This window comes from Typopeltis vanoorti, chromosome 8 (assembly GCF_054136105.1).
Source record: "Typopeltis vanoorti isolate ZY-2024b chromosome 8, IOZ_Tvanoo_1.0, whole genome shotgun sequence".
Lineage (NCBI taxonomy): Eukaryota > Metazoa > Arthropoda > Arachnida > Uropygi > Thelyphonidae > Typopeltis > Typopeltis vanoorti.
Genome location: NC_143556.1, coordinates 6,146,431 through 6,172,968, shown reverse-complemented (window position 1 = coordinate 6,172,968; position 26,538 = coordinate 6,146,431). Strand labels below are relative to the sequence as shown.

The following is a 26,538-nucleotide window of genomic DNA, read 5'->3' as shown; positions in this document are numbered from 1 at the left end:
TGGCTAAATCAGCTCACCAACTCACTTGGTTGTTTAAAAATTACTTTGAGGAGCAGAGACAAGCAAGTTATTGTACCTCTGTACCGAGCCTTGATAAGATCTCATCAAAATTACTGTGCCTAGATTTGGTCACCTAGGTTTAGTCTTGATGGGGAGGAGGTGGAGAGGATCTAGAGGCGAGTGACCAAGATGATAGCAGATCTACAGAATGAACCTTATGAGAACAGGTTGAAGATTTGTAGGTTGCAGAAATTAGTTGATAGGCGGAAAAGGGGAGATATCATTGAGACATTCAAATTGCTAAAGGGTTTCTATAGGATTAATTCAGAGGATATTTTTGAGATCAGGACTGGTGGTGGGAGAACTAGGGGACACCTATGGAAGCTGGGCAAGAATGTGGTTAGCAAAGGTGTTAGAGCTGGGTTCTTTACTTTTAGAGTGGTAAATGAGTGGAATAAGCTGCTAGAGTATGTGTGTGGGTGCTATGACGGTGAGTGAGTTCAAGGCAAGGTATGATAGATACTTTGAGAATGTCGTATAGTTGTATGGACATGATGTTTAGAGCCTCCCTCGATGAGTCTAAGGACTCCCTGGAGTCGCCCGTAATAATAATAATAATAATAATGCATGTGGTCCAGCCCTAAAAATCGGCTTACTACTGATAACTCATTCTTCTGGACATTCGAGTCTGTTATATTAGCTGGCTGTTAGGGCGGTGTCAGCGACACAAAATAATCGGCGAACTCTCGAGTGCAATGCTGAACATTCTTGTAAAATTCTCTTATCTATTTTCGTTGAATCTTAAAAATTAATTTATTTATTAATGCAAAATTAATGTAAAGAATATTTGAATAAATCTCTTAACTTTATATTACTATTTTATATTATTTTGAAAATTTATATAACTTGAAAAAAATTGTATAAGCAGGACTAATCCGTAGGTAACATTATACTGTAAAGCAGTTTTCATTTGTTTTTCATTTCCTGTTCGTTTTATTCACACTTTATTCAAATAAAAACTTTTTTTGGAAAGGCGGCGAACATTAATCGCGCACACGAGAAAAATACTATGCGCTCAGGGTTGGGTCTACTTCTCCCATGGGAGAGTGTTTATTCACTTATATGAATGGATGTATGAAGGTGGAAAACAATCACAAACATCCATGCCTAGGTTTGATTCGAACCCGCAATCTCTTGGCTAGAGACTGGATACTAACCATTCGGCCAACTAGGCCGGCAACGCAAAATGAATAGAGGATATTAAAGATCCAACCTTATTTCAACTGAATATATGTAGAAACGTGAAAGTTTCAAAAATTTGACCGGAGAACTTTTGTGAACACAATCTTTGGCGTCTGAGTTACCTTAGCTTGCACTACTTAGGCTGACCATGTCCCTATTTGACCAGAACGGTCCCGGTTTGAAGATCCTGTTCCGTGTCTCGGCCGATTTGTGAATTGTCCCAGGAAAATATAATATTACATATTATTACTATTGCTGTTGTATATTATCATGAGTGGGAGGGAAGTAAAAATAGAAAAACAAATGTTTATAGAAATAACGATGCTGCGCTAAACTCTAGAATATGTGTAATCGATCTGCATCAAGGCCACTTCGATTGTGGCTAGACCACTACTAACTATGAAACTATGCGCACGCAGAATCTATACAGGCGTGCAAATCACCTGTCCATGATATAGCGTCGTGTGTGTTTACAATGCTAGTAGTGATTCAAGTAATATTCACGACGTGAACTTGATGTGTGCCGAATGTTTTGCTTTAGTTTATGATATACATCCTCTGTCCAAAAAAAAAAACAAAACTTTTCAAAAATAGAAGAAAGTAGTGGCGCCACCTGTTGTGTCTTTTTGTTGTCGAAAGCAGCAAACTTCATTAATATTGTGTCAACTGTTTATGACATATGACATATGTTTCATTAGAAGCCGAGCTATAGTGCCAAAAGTAATAGTGTGTTTTGACGAACGATCGGAAAATGAGTTTCAAACAGAGAGCTGCGATTGACTTTATGTTAAACTTGGTAAATGTTTTACCGAAACGCATCAAATGCTTCGAAAAGCATACGGTGATGAATGCTTATCCCGTACTCAAGTTTACTAGTGGTTTATTATTATTATTATTATTATTATAAAAACCTCCACTTTATCATACCGCTCCTTAAATATATTCACTGTCTCCGCGCTCACCACACTCTGAATTCCAATCACTCACCACTCTCCATGCAAAAAAACCTGCTCCTCACTCCCTTGCTCACACCCTCCTTATACAGCTTACAGGGATGTCCTTCCTCTTGTTCTCCTGTTATCCTCATCCATTCTGTGCGAAACCTCCCCGACATTAATCTGGTAATAACCTCTTAACAGCTTATATGTCTCAATCATATCCCCCTCCTCCTCCTTCTATCCACTAATTTCTGCAAATTGCATTTTGTCAATCTGTCTTCATACTTTACATTCCAGTGACCAGAAATTACCTTAGTCAATCGCCTCTGAACTCTTCCCAACGCATTTTCATCTTTCTGAAAACCAGGTGACCAGATCTGTGCACAGTAATCCATATGTGGCCTGATCAAAGCATTATACAACGGAACTATAACATCCTTACTTTTACAAGTCAATGTCCTCCGCATCATTCCCATTATCTGCTGTGTTGTCTTCACAATTTTAGTAACATGTCCCCGAAATTTTAGGTCCTTGTCTACAATCACTCCCAGATCTCTAATCTCCTCTACCTCTTCCAAGATATTTCCACCGATTGTGTACTTTACATCTCATCTCTGCTTCCCAAATTTCAAAACCTTACACTTTGAAATATTGAAATGATATCCCCACTCATTTACCCATTCAGCCAGTGTATTCAAGTCCTCTTGCAAAACTACAGCATCCACTCTACTCCTGATAGCTCTCCCCAACTTTGCATCATCTGCAAACAATTGCATGTTATCATTCAGACCTCTCCAAATTTCATTTACATACAAATTAAACAGCAATGGACCCAAAACAGACCCTTGAGGTACACCACTAGTAACTTTCCTCCTCTGGGATATCGCGCCTCCATAGACAACTCGCTGATACCTATCAGACCGCCAATCTCCAATCCAGCGCAGCAATCTACTGTTCAGCCCCATCCCTTCCAATTTAATTACCAGCTTGTCATGTGGCAATTTATCAAACGCCTTTGCAAAACCTAAATATACCACTGTATATGCAACACCCTTATCCAACGCACTTGTCACTTTATTATAAAAAGTAAGCATATTGCTAAAGCACGATCTTCATTTAGTAAATCCATGCTGGTCACCAAAGAGTATTTTTCTGTTGTCAACCCAATTCTGAATCTTAGTCCTAACTAAATTCTCTAATACCTTAACCACCATTCCAGACACACAGACTGGTCTATAATTCAAAGCCTTACTCTTATCACCTCCCTTATGAATTGGAACAATATTACCCTCTTTCCACTCTTGTGGAACTTGACCCAGTGAACTTGACTCATGTTGAAGAGATATGCAAAAGCTGTTGTTAACTCTCTGGCACATTCCCTCAAGACACGTGGTAAAATAGCATCAAGTCCCACAGCCTTATTTACATCAAGTCTATTCAATTCCTCATATGCCTCCTGTTCACTTACTAACAGTTCCTCCTCCTTTCCCACTGCTTTCAAGTTCTGCATGATCGTTTCAATCAATCAATCCCATCCTTCCATAATCATTCTTTCTTCTACTGGCCACATATCGAAAAAACTCCTTAGGTTTAAGCGATTTGAAAGTGGTCGTGAGACGCTTGAGGACGACGAAAAGCCGGGCCGTCCAGTAACTGGACTGAGCGAAGTTAACATCCAAAAAGTGCGTGATTTCATCAGAGAAAACCAAAATTGTCCGTGAGATTGATTGAAGATGAATTGGGGTTCCAAAATCAGCTGTGTACAACATTTTGACCGAGAGTTTGTGCCTTCGTAAATTGAATTCGCGATTTGTTCCCCACAAGTTGACCGACGACCAAAAAATGTATCGAATTGAACACTGCGAGGACCTCCTTAAAACCGTTTCAAACTTCCTTGAAACGATCATTACTGGTGATGAAACGTGGTGTTTTGAGTATGAGCCCCGAAACAAAGTGCCAGAGTGCTGAGTGGAGCCCGCCAGAAGAGGGGCATCCGAAAAAAAGTCGCTTGCAGAAGTCAAAAGTAAAGGCAATGCTGATTTGTTTCTACGATTTCAAGGGCATTATCCACAAAGAATTCGTTCCGCCTGGCCAAACGGTCAATGGTGAGTTTTATCTCGAAGTTTTGTAGCGATTGATAGCGAGAATTCGTCGCGTACTGCATGAATATCGTGCCGACCGACCAAAACACACTGTCACTCTTGGCACTATAACTCGACTTCTAATGAAACAAATGTCACAAACAGTTGACACAACACTAATGGAGGTTGCTGCTTTCGACAACAAAAAGATACAACAGGCGGCGCCACTAGTTTCTTCTATTTTCGAAAAGTTCGTTTTCTTTTTGGACAGAGGATGTAATTCTGCTTTGTTCCTATCCCTGCCATGCCTAAAAGGAATTGTAAGTTCATCGATGAACTATAAAAGGGCTTTCCTTTTCTTAAGAGATGTTGTGATGAAGTTGATCGGCGGGGGTGCGATGCGACTATTGTGCTTCAGTTTTCTCTGTAGCGCACGGCGGGAGGTCAGACATTAAAGACCACTTGAAAAGTGCTAAGCATAAAGTTGATTGGTTAGCGGCAGCCAGGGCCGCACTTATTCTTTTTTGAGGGCTCTAGGCACAACATCATAATGAGGCCCCAAAAGAACAAGTCTATTTCAGTTAATCAAATTCATACACTTTTTTTTTTAGTTTATTGAAAATAAAAAAATAAAAGTCGACCATTTCCATAATAACTTATTTTATAAACTAAAAATAACACAATATTGGTATCCATATAATTGCATTTATATATATATATATATATATATATATATATATATATATATATATATATATATATATAGCAAATATATCTAAAATGATATCATAATTAATCGAGTCTATTACATCTGATTTGCATAATAACGACAGGTCACTTGTTTGGTGCAAGTTGCTTCTTAAATTTTTTTATTCGTTTGAACTCTGAAAATGAGCTTTCAGTACTAGCATTTGAAATAGGCATCCTCAAAAATATTTTTAGAATTGTTTCTATGTTCGGAAAAGTAGACCTTAACCCATCGCTTATAAATTTGTACATGTTTTAATTGAAAAATTTTCTTCCTTTATCATTATTAAAAATCGCTTAACTTCACCAATAAATTTTTCTGAGTCAATATCAGCCCCATAAGATTGTGAACTTTTGTTAATACTAGTCTTGTACATGGCTTCTGCTACATCTTTCTTAAAAAAAAATGCCAAACATATCTGTCTAAATAGCTTTTTGCTCTTTCATTAATTTCAGAAATTAGCTTATCGCAAAGACATTAAAAGTATTAACAATGAAATTTTCTTTCCCATGTAATATACGAGTAATCTCATCGTCAGATTGTGAAATTTCGTGAGACATTTTTTTTTCGTTTTTTCACTCTTTCCTTCTCATCTTTAAATTTTGTCTCATCTGTTAATAAATTCGCTTCTTCATTTAAAGCAGCAAAAACTATTTCTTATATCTAAAATAAAACCAACTAAAGACTGTAACAAATTATTAGCTAAAAATAAATACATGTCGGGATCTTGTAGAGATTTACTAGTAGCATTTATTCTTTGTAAAATTTTGTCCCACACAACTGTTAAAATTGCTGTTTCTGAATTGTCAAAATGATCAGCCAATGATGAGCTCTAATTTAGAAATAGGTTTTTCATGAGGAGAAATGGATACTTCAAGTAATGCCTTTTTAATTTGTTTATATCCACGGTTTCAAAGCAATACAGTATCAGCTCTTGTAGACCATCTCGTTTTACTCGATCTTTTAACTGTTAAAGATTTTTTTTTTTCTAAATGTTTAAGGAGTATACCCCATCTTCTTGTTAAAGATGAAAAGTAATTATATACATTTTGAATAAAACAAAAATACTGCACTGCTTCCGGACACGATTCGGCGGCATAGTTGCCAATTCAATTTTTATGGATCAAAACTTCATCTGCATTCTACTTTTTATCATGCAATTACCCCCTTCGCCGTTAATCCCTGAAGCGATTTTAGATCCGTTAACGGATTAACTGTGGTGGAACAACCTTTGACTTTACGTGTACTGTGTTACTTGGAATTTCCTTTACTGTCCTACGATATTCGATTTTTTTTTGTTTTATTATTATTATTATTACCCCAAGACCTCATTGGAGTCAAAGACTCATCTGGGATTTTCCTGCACAATTATTGTCTTTTCCCAAAAATAAAAACAAATTTCACATGTAAGAAAATAATCAATCCTGAAATGACCAGAGATCAACCTTTACAATGAATCTATTTAGTAATAGTAAATTTGCTGCCTTTTATTCTTCAAATCAGTGTCACGTGTTCAGACAACTTTATGTTCTTTCCCTTTACTGACAATATAGAAGATTTATTTTTCTCGTGAATTTTCAAATGTTTGTTTCATTTAAAATATTGTTTCAAATATTTATATTTTTTAAATAACATTTATTGAAATAAATATGACATTTTGCTTTCTTTCCTTGCAAATACCTTATATGGATCGTAACATTACAATTTTAAGAATGTTTTTTTTGTGTGAACAACAAATGATGTTAAACTGCATTACTCAGGGGTTTCCGACTGTGAATCTTTTTAATATCAAAAATTTATATCCAATGGTATTTTATCAGAGACTCTTCACCTTTTGTCTTTTGCTTAAAACTGCAACAGATTTTTTTTTTTTTTGGATCCACATTACTTTAATAGCCAGTGTAACCACTGTAGATATGCTAAAAATATAACATGAAGGATATCCTATACGAAATAATTCAAAATTTGTCATTTTGAAGATTTTCTACTGCATCTGCCTCCCTTCTCCTCTCCTGGAACCCAATTACATAACTACTTTAAATTTCTACTGCTTTGAAAGCTTTCAAACAGTATTCAAAATCTGTTACTTTGGTTTACCGTTTTGACAAATAAATAAATAAATAAAGCAATAATATTGTTGTGCCGTCAAAGCTTCTAATTCTGTACTATTTCTTTGCAATCTGAAATCAGTTGTTCAGCGGTCTGCTGAAATTTCAGTAGTGTTATTTTTGTTATTTATTTATTTTTTAAATTCTAAAAATTACTACGCCTTCGAAATCTCCATAATAATCCTCTTGGCTGGAGGAAAAGCTAAACTTGGATTACTCTCACTGCTATTGAGAAAGACAAAAGCGAAAGTTCCCCAGAAATCACACTAAATTGCCTAGCTGTAGTGCAGAATACATAAAGAATGTCTTGTTTCATAATTAAAGACTTATTTTATAAGCTAGCCAAGTAAATAATAGTTTAATATCCAACGTTTCACTGACTAATATCTGTCAGCATTTTCAAAGGAATACACTGGTAGGCAATAGAAAGTAACAAAAACTAGGAAACTAACCGACAGTTCTAAAAATTATATAAAGTTATCACTGAACGTGAAACAGTTCAGTGATAACTTGTTGTAATAAGTAATTTTACAATAAGTTATCACTGATGATTTTACAATGAACTTCATGAAAATTAATGTAATTTTCATGAAGTTCATTTCTTTTTGGTTAAATGATCTGATTCGAGTTTTCCATATATCTGGTAAGTTAGGCCTTGATTCTTATTTAAGTTACCTGTTGAACGGGCGACTGTAGCAGCTTCTTTGAAAGTTCTGGAATGGTAGTTCTCTTCTATGTAGGGCATATTATTATTATTATTATTATTTGACACCTCCAGGGAGTTCAAAGACTCATCGAGGGAGAGTGTGCCAACAGCATCAAACGATTGGTCCCCTTCCAACTACTAACCGCTCAAACTTACTTAACTGAGCCATTAGTAGCATAGGCTCTACCAATATCCCATTCAACATTATAGTTGGTAGAGGCAAAGTGGGAAGAAAGGCCTGATATATCATGTCTGTTATTCCTAACATATCCTATGTGTTCCTTCTTTCTTTTTCAAAATTTCTTGATGTCTATCTGATGTAATTGATGCCACATGAACAAGGTATGCTATAAACTCCAGAGTATTTGTAGAAAGGATGGTTATCTTTCGGTGATCTTATAAACTTTTGTATGGTCTCAATAGGTTTGAAGGTTACTCTGATATTATAAGGTTTTAGAAGAAAAGCTAATTTTTTGGATATGGTACTAACAAATGGAATTGTTATAGAGCTGATGTATTGGGTTTCATCTCGTTGTCTTTGCGGTATGTCACTAAAGAGAATCTTGTTGATGATTCTTGTAGGGTAGCCATTTAGGGATAGATCTCTGGATATTTTCATTAATTCTTTTTGTAAGTCGCCAGGTTCTGTGGTACACTGAACAGCTCTTTTTTTTGAGCATATGGATGATGCTGAGTTTCTGGGATATGTGGTGACATGAGTCGAAATGGAGGTAGCGTAGTAGGTTTTCTATATACCGACAGCTTGATGCTGTTGTCAGTTTGTTTCTTAATAAGGACGTTCAAGAATGGAAGTTTATTATCTTTTTCAAGTTCCAATGTGAACTTGATTGTGTTGTGGAAGCAATTAATTTTGTTTAGATAATCTATTAGATCTTCCTTTTTGTGATTCCAAATGATGAAGATGTCGTCAACATACCTAAACCATGTGGTTGGTTTAGGGGTAATTCGGGATAAGATTTGAGTTTCCAAATTTTCTAAGAATAGGTCGGCACAAGAAAGAGAGAGAGGGCTACCCATGGCTAAACCAGTCAATTGTTTGTAGTAGGTTTTTTGCCATGTAAAGTAATTCGAAGTTAAGCAATGCTTGAACAACTTGGTGATGTTTGGTGGGAACAAGTTTTCTAAGATGTCGATGACTTCTGAAACTTGGGTATTTGTGAACAGAGCTGTGACATCCAGGCTAGCCAGAATATTATCATCAGAGATACGGACGTTTTTTAATTTTTCCAAGAAATGTTGGGAGTTCTTGATGTCAGAATTTGTGTTGTGAATGTGTTCTTGTAACAATTCCACTTCCCACTTTGCCTCTACCAACCATAATATTGAATGGGATATGAGTCATATGCCCTACATGGAAGAGAACTACCATTCCAGAACTTTCAAAGAAGCTGCTACAGTCGCCCGTTCAACAGGTAACTTAAATAAGAATCAAGGCCTAATTACCATATATATGGAAAACTCGAATCAGATCATTTAACCAAAAAGAAATGAATTTTCATGAAAATTACATTAAATATCTCAACAAATAAAACGTTGTACTTGTGACACGCGTATCATATCACTGTTTCACGTTCTGTGATAGCTTTATATAATTTTTAGAATTGTCGGTTAGTTTCTTAGTTTTTGTTACTTTCTATCGCCTACCAGTGTATTCCTTTGAAAATGCTGACAGATATTAGTCAGTGAAACGTTGGATATTAAACTATTATTTACTTGGCTAGCTTACAAAATAAGTCTTTAATTATTAATACTAGTGGGCAAGAAAAAGGTAATCACAATGTCTTGTTTCGTTTTCCATTGTTGATTACAGAAATACTGACATATCTTTTACAGGCTGATACAACAGTTATATTAAAATAATTTCTTAATTTATAGTGATCAGTTTGATTTTTATGATCGAAAATTATAAATAATTTGATACAATTATCTTGAAAAAAATTGAATTATTTAAAAGAAAAGACGCATATGTATTACATAATCATTTATGTGTTTTTTTTTTTGGTGGGGGAGGATTATAGACCTATTCCTTTCTGCTCGAGTAACAGTTTATAAGCTAACGAAAATTATTGAGAAAATGAGAAACGAAGACATCTGGTAGACGCACTAAAAAGTCCCTAACAATAGCCGAATACACATAGAAATTTATTATTATTTTATTAGTATATATGTTTCACCTTTCTGATTGCTTTACAGCTGTTCAAACAAAGGTTGGTCGATTGGTAGAGCCTGTGCTAGTAATAGTTCGCAAAAGTTAAGTACATTTGAGCATGGTTAGTAGTTAGAAAGGGTCAATCGTTCGATAGTGTTGGCACATTCTCCCTCGATGAGTCTTTGAACTCCCTGGAGGTGTCACGTATTAATTATAATAATATTGCTTTTGTAGGATGAAACTGTTTTTTTAAACATTAATTTTCCCAATATTACAGAATTTAATGATTTATACTTATCAGGAAATAATAAAAATGAAAAAATATACAAAATTTACTAATTTATAATAATCACAATTTAATTTCGGTATCGGAATATTAAAAGTTCTCGGGTACAATTACTTTGGAAAAAACGAATTCAAACAAAAAGAAAGTGCACATATGTTATCTAGCAGTATTTTGTGTGTGTGTGTGTGTGTGGTGATAATTTTGGGAGGAGGAGGAGTTAGCCATTAAAGACAAATTAATTCTGTCATGAAAATTTTGGAAATAAAATTTCATTTTGACGCATGCACCTACACATGTTTCGAAAGATAAACTGTAGGGAAAATAACTCTACTTCAAAACTGCCGCATAATATCGAAATTAGTCGAAAATATGTATATAACAGTTGACTTCATAACTGCCGTTTATTTCGATTTGTAGTGAGTGCTTAAGGGGAAACCAAGAAAGCTGAAATGCAAAAACATACAGATTACGTTATAAAAATTATGCATTACATGATATGATTCAAGATTTACGTATGATCTATGAAGCAAAATTTAAAAGTGCAAACCTTCTCGCAATCTGTGAACTAACCTTCGAACTAAGATTATAAATAAAAAAGAAAACTTAATTTGGAACAGTTGGAGGCTGTATTCATTTTTAGATTCTGATTTTCATGAATTTATAAAATAATTGTTTTACAAAAATAATTATCTTCAATCAAGTTCTGGGAGGATTTTAAAATGTTTGGCGATTAAAATAATTAACAAAAATATTGATAGTGACATTGATCTTCCAAAGTGATACAATATGAAGTGAAGAAAGTACGAAACGATTTCTTATATTTTGCACTGACATTAAAAACTATGATTATAGTTTTTAATGTCAGTGCAAAACGATAAAAACAAGCAGCAAAAAATGAATATAACTCGCAGGTATTTAGTCTGATATAACTTAGATTCCGGTTACCGAGCAAACGGCAAACAACTGCATTTCTTGCTGTAGGCAACTGAACTTAGCTACTACGTACGACAGATAATCTAGTTAAGTGTTCTTTTCAGCCTAAAGGATTATTGCCCTTTCTAATGGACATGATGGTCAAACTGCACTTCTTATCCATGTTCTTTCAACTGGACGTGTATATACGTCCAGCAAAGAAATGGTACATTTACATACATGAAGTTTATGGAATACAGGAGTACCTGTTAGTTTTATATTTTAAGGAAAGAACAATGTATTTCAAATAGAAGCAGGAGGTCTCACAAATTTTTCAGTGGCCTCTAGTTTTTATATTATGAATTTAATATTTAAAAATAAGTAATTTATTTTGCAACTATAACTGTGCTGTTTTTTTTATTGTTCTTTGTGAGGGGTAAGATTTTAAAATGTGGCCCCCATAGAGAGTGAGGCCCCCAGCTTGCACCTCATGCATCTAATGGTAAATGCGGCCCTGTCAGCAGCAGGTTGTTCTTCATTATCTACATATTTGTATTTCAAAAACAGTGATTTGCAGAAAAGAACCTAGCAATCGCAGCTAAAGAAGCAACATTTGCATTCCATTCCATTTCACATAATGTAAGTTTCAGAACCTCTGATTGTTCTTCTAAACTGATTTCAAAACTTTTTGAACCAAATTTGCACTTTCCAGAACAAAATGTGAGGCTATTGTCTTGAACATAATTGGACCCATGGTAATTGATGAACTGTACAAGGACTTAGAGAAATGTAATTTTGTCACAATTACAACAGACACATCAAACAGGAAAGAAATTCAATTTAGGCAAGTCATTGTGAGGTACTTCATGCCTGAATATGGAGTAAAGGTTAAACTTCTGGATGTTGAAACACTCCCTGGTGAGACATTGGAAATAGTGGCAGAATCACTTAATGTCATCATTAAGAAACACAAACTGTCTACTAAAATTGTCAGATTCTGAGGCAATAATTGCAACACCAATTTTGAAGGTGTAAGATGCCAAGGTGAAAATAATGTTTTTGCACATTTGAAGAAAAAGACTTGGGGAGAAATATTGTTGGTGTTGACTGTAGGGCACATATTGTCCACAATTGTCTGCAAACTGCAGTAGATGTTCTTCCAATAGACTTGAAGCCTTGATTGCTAAAGCGTACAAGTATTTTTACATTTATACCATTCACGTATCTCAGCTGAAAGATTTTTGTGACTTTGTGCAAGTGAAATACAGGAAATTACTTAAACAAGGAAATACAAGATTCTTATCCCTCCTTCGAGTTAGTGAACGATTTCTTAATATGTATGAAGGTCTGAAGTCTTACTTCTACTCACAAGAATACTGTCCAGTGATTAGAAGTAATTTTTTCAACAGTGAGTGTGGAGAAATATACCTGTGGTTTGTGCATGGACAACTCTGTCTCTTCAACGAAACCATTTTGGCTATGGAGACAATGAAGGCAACTGCAACTGAAGTGACCATTGAGCTTGAAAAACTGAGAACAAACATTCAGGAAAGGCTAAAAAATAGATTTTTGCCACAGGGAACCAAAAAACTATTACAATCACTTGAAGATGAGGGACAGATTAATGGTACAGTTGTCACGCAAGAAGTTACTGCCTTTTATGAGAGATGCATCTCTTACATTGAAATGGGGCAATGCAGCTTTGGTGAGGACACCAGAACCTTATCATGGCCTGATGTAGAAAAGTTTGCAGAAAAAGTTAATGAAACAGTTCGGTTTGAAGCTATAGATTTGGATAATCTTTTTGATGAGTTGGTGATTGCTAAGAATTTTTTCAAAAAAAATAGGAGGCAAACAGAGGAAAACTTGACTAGTGAAGAAAAGTGGGTCGGATTTCTCTCATTTCAAGAGCCAAAAGATAAATTTGTGTAACCTCTTGTCATAGAATACATATTCTGCTTTCCTGGTACTTCTGCATCAGTCGAAAGAATATTTTCAGTGATGAACAATGTGTGGTCAGAAGAAAAAAGTAGAATTTTGGAATCGACTGTTAAAAGTTTGTTGTATTGTAAAATTAATATTTAACTCGCCTGCACACAGTTCTATGACAAAATAAAAAAAAAATACAAGTTTTAAAGAAGGTTCACTCAAGTGATAAATATGAGTGGTATAATACAGCTTAGAAGGAATAAAGGCAGTGGATAAAAATATTACAAACATTGTTTAAAATAATCATTAATCTCATCAACATTCATAGACTAAAAACTATTTTTAAAGTTTAACAGTTTTATTCCAAAAAACAAAATAGACATTTAAAACATACATGATTAATAAAATACTTTTAATTTTTTTTCAGTTAACAGTGAACCTGTTTTGTTTGCTTTTCTTGGAAGAACCGTGCTTAAATGTACAATTATTTTGATGTTAATTAAACAATTTAAAGTTAAAAGTCAATATTAATATATTTGTCATGGTAGTTATTGTCTTGTATAGAAGCAGGTTTGGGAAAATCAAAATATGGTCAGCTTAGCACTACTTAAAAGCAGGGACGAATTCTCCGTGCTTGCTATGCTTCCTGCGCAAGCTCATTACTTGAGAAAAAAGTAATATTTATTTGTTAATAAATGCATGCATTTATATTAATGACAAATTAATATACTGGCATGACAAATATTAATATATTTGTCATGCCAGTTATTGTCTTGTATAGAAGCATCCCGATTTGGGAAAATCAAAATATGGTCAGCTTAGCACTACTTAAAAGCAGGGGCGAATTCTCCATGCTTGCTATGCTTGCTGCGCAAGCTCATTACTTGAGAAAGAAGTAATATTTATTTGTTAATAAATGCATGTATTTATAAGCATTCCATTTAGACTTTTATTTTTGTAGACAGAAGACAACTTAAGCTTGTGCAGCAATAATTGAGCTTTGTGTTGTGTATTGAAGGCCGATGTTTGCTCGTCTAGTCAAAGCTACCTTGGCTTGCTCGGTTGTAGGAGCTTCCAGGTCCTTGCTGCAGCACTGTGATTTCATGCGCATGCATAGCCATTTCCACTCCCTTCACGTCGTCTTAAACACAGGCCATACGCACGAAAGTAGCTCTAGCCAGTGAGCTTCAGTCAGCTTTTACAAGTGGGCATGTTGCTTGGGAAAATAAAGTTACAACCAACTTTTTATGATGATGTTATTGACCAGTTCATAAAGAAGAACCGTAGGGTAGAATTTGTATTCAAGTAGCTAACTTGAAAAATATAGAATATCATTTGTAAAATAAATGATGTATTTGTGTGATTAAATGTACATAAATTTTTAAATATATAGTTTTAAATGGTCAGTAATTCATTATTCTGCTAATCAGACTTCAATCACACCTCTCGCTCCCTGAATGATAACAAGAACAAGTGTGAATTTCAAGACCAACATTCGCCCTACTTAAAAGACATGCCCAGGCATCCATATATATTCACATTTTATTAGTGCTTTTGAAAAGGATTCACTGGCCAGACAGTGGATTTGAACTGGTTAGTTCTCTCTAATTGTCAGTAGGTTGCTTTCGTATTGAATGAAGCAATATATGGATGAATGGGCAGTGCTTGAAGTAGTGCAAGCTAAGGCAATTGAAATGCAGTGGATTGTATTCACATAAGCTCTCTGGTCAAATTTTTGAAATTTTCAAGTTTCTATATATTCAGTTGATATAAGGTTGGATCTTTAATATTCCCCCTTTCTATTTACTGCATCATCACAACGAAGGCATAGGGCTCTTTCTTTGATATTTCTTTGATAATTACTATTACACACTGACCAAGAGTTTTGGAGGGCAATGACACTAATGGTTCTCAAAGCATATGGTGTGAGGTAGTGGTGGGCAAGATAGGATATTTGGTGGGGTGTTGCTACAAACCAAGGAGAACAGAGGGTGAGGAGTGGGAGATATTTAGGCAGTTGAGCTTGGCAAGTGCAAGAAGAAGAATGATTATTATGGTAGATTTTAACTACGGCAGTATAAATTGGGATGAGGAAACTACATGTAGTAGTAAAGGAATGGAATTTCTAGAATTCTTCAGGAACAAATGTCTTAGGCAACATGTAATAGAAGGAACACGAGGTTCAAAAGTTTTGGATTTGGTTATAATCAGAAGAACTGATTATAGCTGAGATGACATCTCTGCCCCCAATTGGAGAGAGTGACCATTTGGTTTTGACTTGGAAGATGAATAGATATGCAGGAGTATCATTGGGGAAGGGAATGTATGTGGAATTATAAAGTGGGTGATTATAACAGTCTTAGATATCAACTTGGGGCAGTTCCATGGAGGGAGGAATTGGAGGAAAGAGATATCATTAGTGTTTGAGAAATTGTGAAGGAACATTTTGTTAGCAGCAATAGTAAGCTGTATTCCACGAATACAGTTTACTATTGCCTAAGAAGAGGAAACAGTTTGGTGTAAAGTGGAGGAAACACAATATCAAAGAGGAACTGCAGGTAAAAAAAGAGGTTATCGAAGAGATATTAGGAGAGCAGATGCATGAAGCATATAAGATTGAGGCCAGGAGAGTGTTTTTATGGTAAGGTAAGCAAAACTGGAATATTAGAAGAGATTGGCCCTAAGATCCAAAGAAAATCCTTGGGAATTTTTCAGCTATGTGGCCAGGAGGAGGAGAAATGACAGCTCTGTTGACCTGGCTTTTCAGTGAAAGTCTGGTCACAGAAAAGGTACCCAAGGAGTGGAAGGATGGTAAGATTGTGCCATTGCATAAGGGCAGTGGCAGACTGCAAGTGTCAAATTACAGGCCAGTTTGTGTTTCATCAGTAGTTAAGATCTTGGAGAAATTAGTGAGGAACATATTGGGCAGATGAGGGTAATGTTGTTATTATTATTATTATTATTATTATTCAGGCCTCCATGGAGTCAAAAGGGTCATTGCGGGAGGTCCTTCTTAAGAACATAAAGTCTGTCAATTTTCATCGAGGGGAGGTCCCCCCTAAGAAACACAAAGTCTATCATACCACTCCTTAAACTCATTGACCATTCACGCTCTCACCACTCCATCAGGCAATGTATTCCACGGTTCAACCACTCTCCACGCAAAGAAACCACTCCTCATCCTCTTGCTCACAGTTTCCTTTCGTAACTTCCAGGGATGGCCTCTTGTCTGTGAAATTCAACATGGATTTGTTAAGAGGCACTCTTGCTTTAGTAATATGATTGCCCTTTATAATAACATGAAAAGAGCTGTTGATGAGGGGAAAGCATATTCTGCCATTTTTTTTTAATTTTTATTTTGCAAAGGCATTGGATAGGGTACACATGATAAGCTGATATTTAAATTGCAGCACATGGGTTTAGATGTCAAGTTAGTCAACTGGATTCAGTATTGACTATCTGATAGGTATCAGAGAGTTGTGTATGGTGGGGCAATATCAAGGAGGCAGAAAGTTACAAGTGGGTTCCACATTGCTCAGTTCTGGAACCCATATTGTTTAACCTTTATATCAATGACATTGTCAGTGGATTGCAAGGGGATATTTGCAGATGATGTGAAGCTAGGAAGGGTTATTAGTCTTGCAGATGTGGCAGCGCTGCAAGAGGATTTGAATAAGCTGGACAGATGGGCAAATGAATTGGGGGTGTCGGTTTAATGCGGCAAAATGCAAAGTCTTGAAGTTTGGGATACATCTATGGGAGGTTGCATCTTAGAGGAGATGTACTGGAGGATTTACGGAGGCAAGAAATTTGAGGATGGTGATTGATAGAAAACCTGAAATTCAGGGAACATTACAATGCTGGTAAAGGTAACCCAGAGGATTGCTGCAATACTGAGAAGGATGCTGACCTGCAGAAACAAAAGAGTTATTGTTCCATTGTATAAGACCCTGATCAGACCACACTTCGACTATTGTTCTCAAATTTGGTTCCCAGGATTTGAAGGGATAAATTAACTGTAGAAACGATACAGGCAGATAATAAAGATAGTTTCAGGACTGTACAATGTACAGTCCTGGGATGTGTGTGTGTGAAGTCGAAAAAAATGAAAAACAAAATCCTTGATATTTCTTTTTTCCTTTCTGTTGTGTTTAGATGGAACATTATTATTATTATTATTATGGGCTACTCCATAGAGTTAGACTCATCAAGGGAGATGGAGACCCTAAGCATCATGCCAAGCACTATCCAACATATGCGCAGTGTCTGTCATACTTTGTTTTCAACTCATTCACACTCACGACACCCCTGGCAACTTATTCCACTCATTTACTACTCTCCAAGCAAAAAATCTAGTCATAACACCCCTGATAATTACACTCTTACTTTGTTTTTGAGGATGGGCTCTAGTTCTCCCACCACCAGACCTGTTCTGAAAAATTTCCTGTGCATTAATGTTGTAAAAACCCTTTCATACCAATCCTTTTCTGCCTGGCAACCCATTTATGTAAGGTTCATAAGGTTCATTCCATAGGCCTGCTACCATCTTAGTGACTCACCTCTGGATCTTTTCTACCTCATCCTCATTCCTAAGAAACCCAGGTGACCAGATTTGTGCATAGTAGTAGTCAAGATAGGGTCTTACTAAGGCTCTGTAAAGAGGTATAATAATAATCTGCTTGTTTCTGCTTGTCAGGGTATTCTTCAGTAATCAAGTAATCTGATTATCTACTTTAGCCACTTTTGCAATATGCCCTCTAAATTTTAACTCCCTATCCATTAATACCCCCAAATCCCTGGGTTCATCGATTTCCTGAGTACAGTTCCATTAATGTACTCAGGAAAAGACACTGTCAGTGTCTTTTCCTGAGTACACTCAGAAAAGACACTGTCAGTAATATTTTCATCTCAAAATACATAATCTTGCATTTTGCTACATTAAACTCATTTTAACCACTTTTTTTAACCCAAAAATGTGGTTAAAATTTTTTTAACATTGTTGTACCGAATTTTACATAAATTACATTTTTGCATAAATTATTATTACATTACACCTCAAAGGAGTCCAAGGACTCATCAAGGGTGGGCACACTGCAACTCTCCGTCTCCACTACTTACTCCACCAACTACATAGAATGCCACTACCATCTACACGTAATGCCATATACTGTCTGCTGCTACACTAGTATTTTTTGTCTGTAAATTATGTGTGTTCTTATGGCTGATTTGTCTGTATGCAGCATGAAAAACTCCAGTTTCTGGGAGAAAAAAACCCTATTACTTCTGTAGAGATCAGCTAACTCATCTTCAATTGAAAAAAACATATAAAGATTCCTCTCATCACAATGAGAATCAAACTTAGGCCTTTTCCAATTAAAGGGTGCAACATACTGTTGTTCTTTCAGTTATGCCACAGAGGCTCTTAAGATTAAGCAGTGTACACAGACAGTGGGGGTGTATGGAGTGGAGTGCCCTCTTACGATGAGACCTGAGAGGTGTCATGTAATAATAATAATAATAAGAAGAAGAATTACAGTTAATCTTCTCTCATTTCTCACCATCAATAAATTACAAGAATAAGCAACTGCAACAATATATAGATATATATCAATGGAAACATAAAGAAAGGTAAGATGCTTTATCTTTCTCTGTTATTGTTGTAAGTGAATATAACAACTACAAGAAATAGCTACATGAAATAAGGGAATCTTTGTTATAGTTGAAAACATAGCTTCCATTTCACTGAGAGATTTTTTGTGTAGGATCTTGAAACCCTTTTGTGGACTAAACAATAAAAATTGTTTAAATATACCAGATCCCTTTACCTAATTTCTTCTTACAATGTCTGTAAGTTGCTTAATGTTATATGTTAGCAAAGTTAAAATCTTTTGAATTAATGATATTGTTTACATGGTTTCCTGTGGAAAAATTAGTTAATTGATTATTCTATAAAATTTGAAAATTTTTATTTCTTTTCAGAAGCTCAATAGTTAATATTCATTGTGTCCACTGTTGGATTACCAAATTTCATTACAATGCCTCCAAGCAAAGTGATGACCCATCTTCTTGAAGATCATAGCAGTCTCACTATACCTGCTAATGAGCTCCGTCAATACCTACAGGTATATTTGGATTAGTAAAACATTATTAAAATTCATATGACACAAAATTTAATATACTTATGAGCTATATTAATATACAGTATTTTATAAGTGAGATTCAATATCATGTCCATATCGTTTTTGTGTAGAATCTGTTGTTAATTGTGAGTACAGTTTCACACTTTTCTCCAGTTGGTGAGAGTGATCATGAATTTGATCACCTGGGTTTTGGCTAGTCATATGCAGACTTCTGTGAGGAAAGGATATATGTGGAATTACAAGGCTGGTTATGGCAAGCTTAGTAGACAGCTTGGAACTATAACAGGAAATAAGGAGTTGAGCAACAAGGAAATAAATGCTATTTGGGAACTGACAAAGAAATACATAACAGCATCAATGTGTGAATGTGTTCTGAAGGCCAAAAAGCTGAATAAGGTAGGTGTAAAATGAATGAATGAGGGGGCATAAGCATAAAATATGGAAGAATAAGATGATGAATAATGGTAGCAGTCAATTACACAAGGAGAATAGAAAGCAGGCTAGGAAGGTGACTTGGTTAGTAAGAACACAAAACTACAGTATGAGGGCAGATATCAACAAATCAGGCAAAGAAAAACTATAGAATTTTTAGATATGTGGAAAGTAAAAGGAAGATTGATTATGGTAAGACAATGTTAATGAATGAAAATGGTAGAATGGTAACTGCTGCAAAAGAGACATTGTTGAGATATTCAGTGATCAATTTATAAGGATTTCATCCTGATCAGTGCGGAACCATGAGGAACTTAAGTGTAGAGGACATAGGAGGAGATGGCTTAATTATCAGTGAGCAGGAGGTATTTGAGGAAATAAATATGAGGGTGGTCTGAAACGTTCTCTGCCTTGACCATAGATGACAACACTATTGGCAAGATTTTTTTTTCTAAGTTGGTACATCTGTCATAAGCATCCATGTGAAATTGCAAGTCATTCTATCAAGTAGTTTGTTTTACACAGCTGTCTGAAGCAAAAGTGTTGCTTCTATCCCTTGAAATGAATAAAATTGAGTATCATGCGGTTATAAAATTCTTTTTAAAAGAAGGTTCAATGCCAAAAGAAATTCATTCGCAGTTCATAAAAGTTTATGGGCACTCTTCTCCTTCGTTTTCAACAATTAAGAAATGGGCTGCCGATTAAAACACGGCTGTACCAGCTTGAAGATGATCCATGTGAAGGACGTCCAAAAAGAGTAACAACACCAGAAATCATTGATCAAGTGCATGATATGGTATTGAATGACCGGCGAGTCAAAGTGCATGAAATTACTGAGACTATAGGCATTTCAAAAGAATGTGTAGGATATATTTTGCATGAAGAATTGCAAATGAAAAAGCTTTGCACAAGATGGGTCACGCTTGCTCACAGCAGATCAAAAACACACTCACATGAAAATCTCTGAGCAATGCTCGCAGCATTTTAACAAGAATAAAACTGATTTTGTGCATCGATTTATTATGATAGATGAGACTTGGATTCACCATTATAGACCAGAATCCAAACAGCAGTCAAAACAATGGTCAGAAGCCGGTTGTTCAGCGCCAAAGAAGACAAAGTCGGTTCCATCAGCAGGAAAGGTCATGACATCGGAGTTTTGAGATGCTAAAGGCATTTTGTTTATTAATTATCTGGAAAAGGGTAAAACAATAATTGGGGAATATTATTCCAATCTTTTAACCAGACTAGATGAAAAAATTTGTGAGAAAAGACCCGGTTTGCAGAAGAAAAATATCATCTTTCATCAGGAAAATGCACCTGCCCACAACGGTGTTTTGGCAATGGGAAAATTAAGGGATCTGCACTATGAATTGTTGGGACATCCACCCTATTCCCCAGATTTGGCTCCCTCTGACTTCTCTCTCTTCCCAAAACTAAAGCTCTTCCTCCTCGCTGGGCACCTTTGTTCTTCGAATCAAGAGGTTATTATTATTATTCGTGACACCTCCAAGGAGTCCGAAGACTCATTGCGGGAGGACACCTATTGTACAACTCTCTGTCTCCACCACTACACCGAACCTCTACTATCAATCATCAACATCAGCGCCATCTAACGCTCACCACCACAGCTAGTATTTTTTTGTCTGTAAATTGCATGTGTTCTGAAGGGCCGATTTGTTTGTATACAGGATGAAAAACCTGAGTTTCGGGGAGAAAAAAACTCTGCTTCCTTGTATGAGATCGGCTAACTCACCTTTGATTGAAAACGTTCCATATAAAGATTGCTCCCATCATGATGAGAATCGAACTTGTGCCTAAAGGTGATTGCAGCTGTAGAGGGCTATTTTGCAGATCTTACTAAGAACCACTATAGGGACGGGATAATTGCGTTTCGGCATCGCTGGAATAAACGTATTAGTCTTACGGGAGATTATGTTGAAAAATAAAAATAATTTTGAAATTATAAATTTGTTTTTTCATTGTTAGGCCGAGAACTTTTCAAACCACCCTTGTAATAGTCTTAGATATCAACTTAGGTCAGTTCCATGGAGGGAGGAATCGAAGGGAAGAAATTCATATTTATGAATTTAGGGACACAAAACACACATGTTGAAATTATTATTTTACTTATTATTAATAAAATAACATTGACGTTTTGACCCCTGTATTGAGGTCATCATCAGAAAAATACATGTGTATATGAAAACAAGCTACATGCTCTTGCACTCTACAAAGGTAAATTGAATCTATGCTGTTAAAATACGCTGTTAATCAACGTAGGTAAAAAAAAATACAATAAACCCTGCTAAAGTCCTCCCATCTAAGATTTTCTTCAGGAGTTGTACAGTTCAGATTGCTATACTAAGATTTTCTTCTGGATTCATACAGATCAGGTTGCTATTGAATGTTACAATAAAAAAAAAAAATAAAAAAAAAAAAAAAAACTTCACCAGGTCTTCTTGTATTGAGATTTCTCTTTGGCTTCTTGTTCTGGTTGCTATAATGATTGCAAATGGGTCCTTCACATTCTTGGAATGGTTAGCCCGTTATTTTTCTTCAGGCTTGGATTGTGTTTGAGCGTTTCACATGCTTCTTTAAATTTCCTCTCAAACCAGGTTTTGGTGCAGTGTAGGGACTTGGTACCTTTCCAATCAATTCTGTGGTCTGAAAGACTTGTTTTTCCAAAAATGGAGGTATTTAATGTGTCGTTTGTGTTCGTCGTTCCTAATTGGAATGGGTCGCCCTGTTTCCCCTATGTATGGTAAGTTACATGTGCATTGTATTTTGTAAACCAGTGAGTGGGCTAGGTGTGGAAGAGGATCTTTGGAAGAACTGAGTAGGTATCTTAATTTTGTCAGGGGTTTAAAGGTGGTTTTGATGTTGTATTTGTGTAGTGTTCTGTCAATTTTTTCCAAAATGCCTCTAACATAAGGAATGGCAATGGCATTCTTGAAATCTTTTTTGTTTTTAGTGGTGTCTCTGTGGAGGATCTTGTGAATAGTTTTTTTACTGTATCTATTTTTTATAAATGTATGGTTGATGATCTCGTATTCCTGGTTTAGAGCTTGCTGATTTGAACAAATAGTTTGAGCTCTGTGTCTAAGGGTGCTTATGACACCTAGTTTTAGTTTTGGGTGGTCATAAGAATTTTTGTGTATATACTGGCCTGTGTGTGTAGGTTTGCAGTAGACTGAGAAGGACAGACAGCCTGAGGGAAGATGTGTGACAAGTGTGTCTAGGAAAGGAAGAGAGTTGTTTTTTAATATTTCAATGGTGAATTAGATACGTTTGTGTTGTTTGTTCAGGTGGCTAAGGAATGCATTTAGTGCTTCGCAGCCGTGGGGCCAAATGGCAAAAATATCATCAATGTATCTGAGCCAAATTTTGGGCTTGAGGCACACACTGACTCTAGAGCTCGTTGCTCAAAGTCTTCCATATAAAAGTTAGCTATTGGGGGTAAAGTGGTGAGCCCATGGCTGTACCTTCTTTTTGAAGGTAAAAATTGTTTTGCCACATGAAATATCTGGAGCGGAGCATGTGGGCAAAGAGGACCGTGATGTCATGTGGAAATATGTTCTCTAGGAGCATAATAGTATCATTGATCGGAACATTGGTGAAAAGGTCAGTTATGTCAAAGCTGACTAATAAATCGTGACTGGTAATTAGTTTACGGAATTAACAAAGCATATAAAGTATATTAATTAAAGGTAACTTTAATTAATGTTACCTTTATATTAAAGTTAATGTGGGGCCAAATGGCAAAAATATCATCAATGTATCTGAGCCAAATTTTGGGCTTGAGGCACACACTGACTCTAGAGCTCGTTGCTCAAAGTCTTCCATATAAAAGTTAGCTATTGGGGGTAAAGTGGTGAGCCCGTGGCTGTACCTTCTTTTTGAAGGTAAAAATTGTTTTGCCACATGAAATATCTGGAGCGGAGCATGTGGGCAAAGAGGGCCGTGATGTCATGTGGAAATATGTTCTCTAGGAGCATAATAGTATCATTGATCGGAACATTGGTGAAAAGGTCAGTTATGTCAAAGCTGACTAATCAATCGTGACTGGTAATTAGTTTACGGAATTAACAAAGCATATAAAGTATATTAATTAAAGGTAACTTTAATAAATAACTTCTATATTTCGGCAACGTCATTGCCATCTTCAGGAACATAAAGATATGGTATGTGCACGCAGGCACTAACAAAAGCAAATGAGGAAGAAAGCAAGAAACTAATATTGTTCCTGAAGTCCTAATGGTGCCCTCTGGTGGGCTAATTTGGTTGACTTGGCAGTTGGGCTGAAGTTCTCAAAATGTAAGTCTCCCAAATTTGGGGTAGTTTCTATCCCAAAGAAACTTATATGCGTTGTTAATTCCGTAAACTAATTACCAGTTATGCATGACCAACGTATAAGCCTTGCTACTAGAATAATAAATCTTGGTGGTTGAGTGTAATGTTTTTAACTTTGCTTATGAAATGTTGTGTATTTTTTATGTAGGAAGGGGAATGTACCTGCCAATTCCTTGAGTGTAGCGGTAATTTTTTGGCTAAGTGGTAATTCGGGCTGTCGATTCCCTCAACAATCAGATGTAGTGGCATGTTTGTTTTGTGTATTTTTGGCAGGCTGTAAATTCTGGGCACACAGGCATAATGGAGTATTAGTTTTTTGGTAGTTTCTTCTGGCCATGTGTTAACAAATTTAATTAATTCAGTTATTTTCTTTTTGGTGCATTTTATGGGGTTGTAGTTTACCATTTGGTAGGTGTTATGATCTGATACGAAATGGTTCATTTTTTTTATGTAGGTTGTCCAATCTAAAACAACAGTAGCATTCCCTTCATCTGCTTTTGTGAGTATAATGTCCTTGTTATTTTTTTAGGGATTTGATGGCCAGTTTTTCCATTTTGTTTAGGTTGCTGCTTAGTTTTTTGTTTGAGTTTGAGATTGGTGGGGAGTGATCTTAGACCCCTCTCGATATGATAAATGATATCCAGTTTGTTTATTGTCCTCGGTGCAATAGCATAGTTTAGGCCTTTTTCCAGTAGCGAGAGTTCACCTTGGGTGAAGTCGTAGTTTGATTTGTTAATAACCAGGCTGTGGTCCAATGATGGTTGGTTGCTCCTAACTTTGTTTGTGGATGATGGGCTGCTCCTTTGGTTATGACGTTCCAATTGTCTTGTGCCTTCTTGCTGTTTTAGTGCTTGAAACGTCTTTATTAATTTTTCCTTGTTTTTGAGTAATATGCTTGGCTGTGTCATCTGTGATCTTGTCTCAAATATCCCTTTAGCAGGGTTTATTGTGTTTTTTTTTTACCACTAGAGGTCAGGCTAAGTCAAAGATCAATTAACAACGCAGATTCAATTTACCTTTCTAGAGCGCAAGAGCATGTAGTTTGTTTTCATATACACATATATTTTTCTGATGATGACCTCAATACAGGGATCGAAATGTCAATTGTTATTTTATTAATAAAATATTATTAATATTATTAATAAAAGTAAAATTAATATTAATAAAAGTAAAATAATCATTTCAACGTGTCTTTTGTGTCCCTAAATTCGTAAATATGAATGCTGATCACTGTGTAACCTTAAAAGAAAGAGGGGAAGAGATACCATTAGTGCTTGGGGGAATTGTGAAGGAATATTTGTTAGCAGCAATAGTAAGCTGTATTCTATGAGTGAAGAAGAGGACACAATTTGGTGGTGTACAGTGGATGACAAACAGGAACAAAAAAGTGGTTATGGAAGAGATATAAGGAAAGTGGTGGAGGGGAGATGCATGAAGAATTATAAGACTCTGACCAGGAGTGTGACTAGTGTGGTAAGGAAGGCGAAACCAGAATATGAGAAGAGATTGACCCTAAGATCCAAAGAAAATCCTTTGGAACTTTTTAGCTATGTGGCCAGTAGGAGGAGAAATGATTGTGAAAGAATAACATTGTGGGATAAAAATGGGAATAGAGTGACTGATGGAGAGAAAGAACATAGTAGAGTTGTTCAATGAACAATTTATTGGAGTATTTCATCATGGAGAATTAAGTTTTAATACCAGAGGGATAGCACAGGTTCAAGGTTTAGAGGTGCAAGAGGAGAGTGTGTTCCAAATACTGAGTACTCAGGATTTCAGTAAAGCAGTGGGACTGGGTGGTATTTCACCACGGGCTTTGAGAAAATGTGCTAAAGAACTGACAGCTCTCTTGACCTGGCTTTTCAATTAAAGTCTGGCCAGGAGAGGTACCCACGGAGTGGAAGAGAGGGTAAGAGAATAAGGGCAGTGGCAGACTGCAAGTGTCAAATTGCAGGCCAGTTTGTGTTTCATCAGTAGTTAAGGTCTTGGAGAAATTAGTGAGGAACCATATACAGCGTTGGGCAGATGAGGGTAATGTTATTTGTGAGAGTCAACATGGATTTGTTAAGGGGTGCTCTTGCTTTAGTAATATGATTTCCTTTTATAATAACGTGACAAGAGCGGTTGATGAGAGAAAGGCTTATACTGCCAATTTTTTTGGATTTTGCAAAGGCATTTGACAGGGTGCTACCACATGATAAGCTGATATTGTGACACATGATGAGCTGATATTCTGACATGACAAGTTGCAGCACATGGGTTTATTAAAGAGATTTGTGGGTGGTGATTGATGGAAACCTGAAATTCAGGGAACAATGGTGGTAAAGGTAAGGTAACCCAGAGGATTGCTGCAATACTGAGAAGGATGTGACCTGCAGAGACAAAAGAGTGTCTCTTTGTATAAAGCCCTTATAAGACAACACTTGGACTATTGTTCTCAAATTCGGTCCCCAGGATTTGAAGGAAATAAATTAACTGTAGAAAGGTACAGAA

General features: G+C 36.0%; 1 protein-coding gene across 4 annotated transcripts in view; it reads left to right on the top strand.

The window, feature by feature from the left end:
* The window catches only part of LOC150103699 (sterol O-acyltransferase 1-like), a 246,292-nt gene that overhangs the window by 52,567 nt on the left and 167,187 nt on the right, over window positions 1–26,538 (top strand). For 3 of the 4 annotated variants that reach the window (XM_090396650.1, XM_090396649.1, XM_090396652.1), the window contains exon 2: window positions 19,100–19,242. In XM_090396650.1, coding sequence (XP_090252776.1) covers window positions 19,156–19,242 — 87 coding nt within the window. In that variant the 5' untranslated portion in view covers window positions 19,100–19,155. Of the gene's footprint in view, window positions 1–11,164; window positions 11,418–19,099; window positions 19,243–26,538 lie in introns of those variants that run through there. The other variant, XM_090396651.1, reaches the window with a different exon arrangement.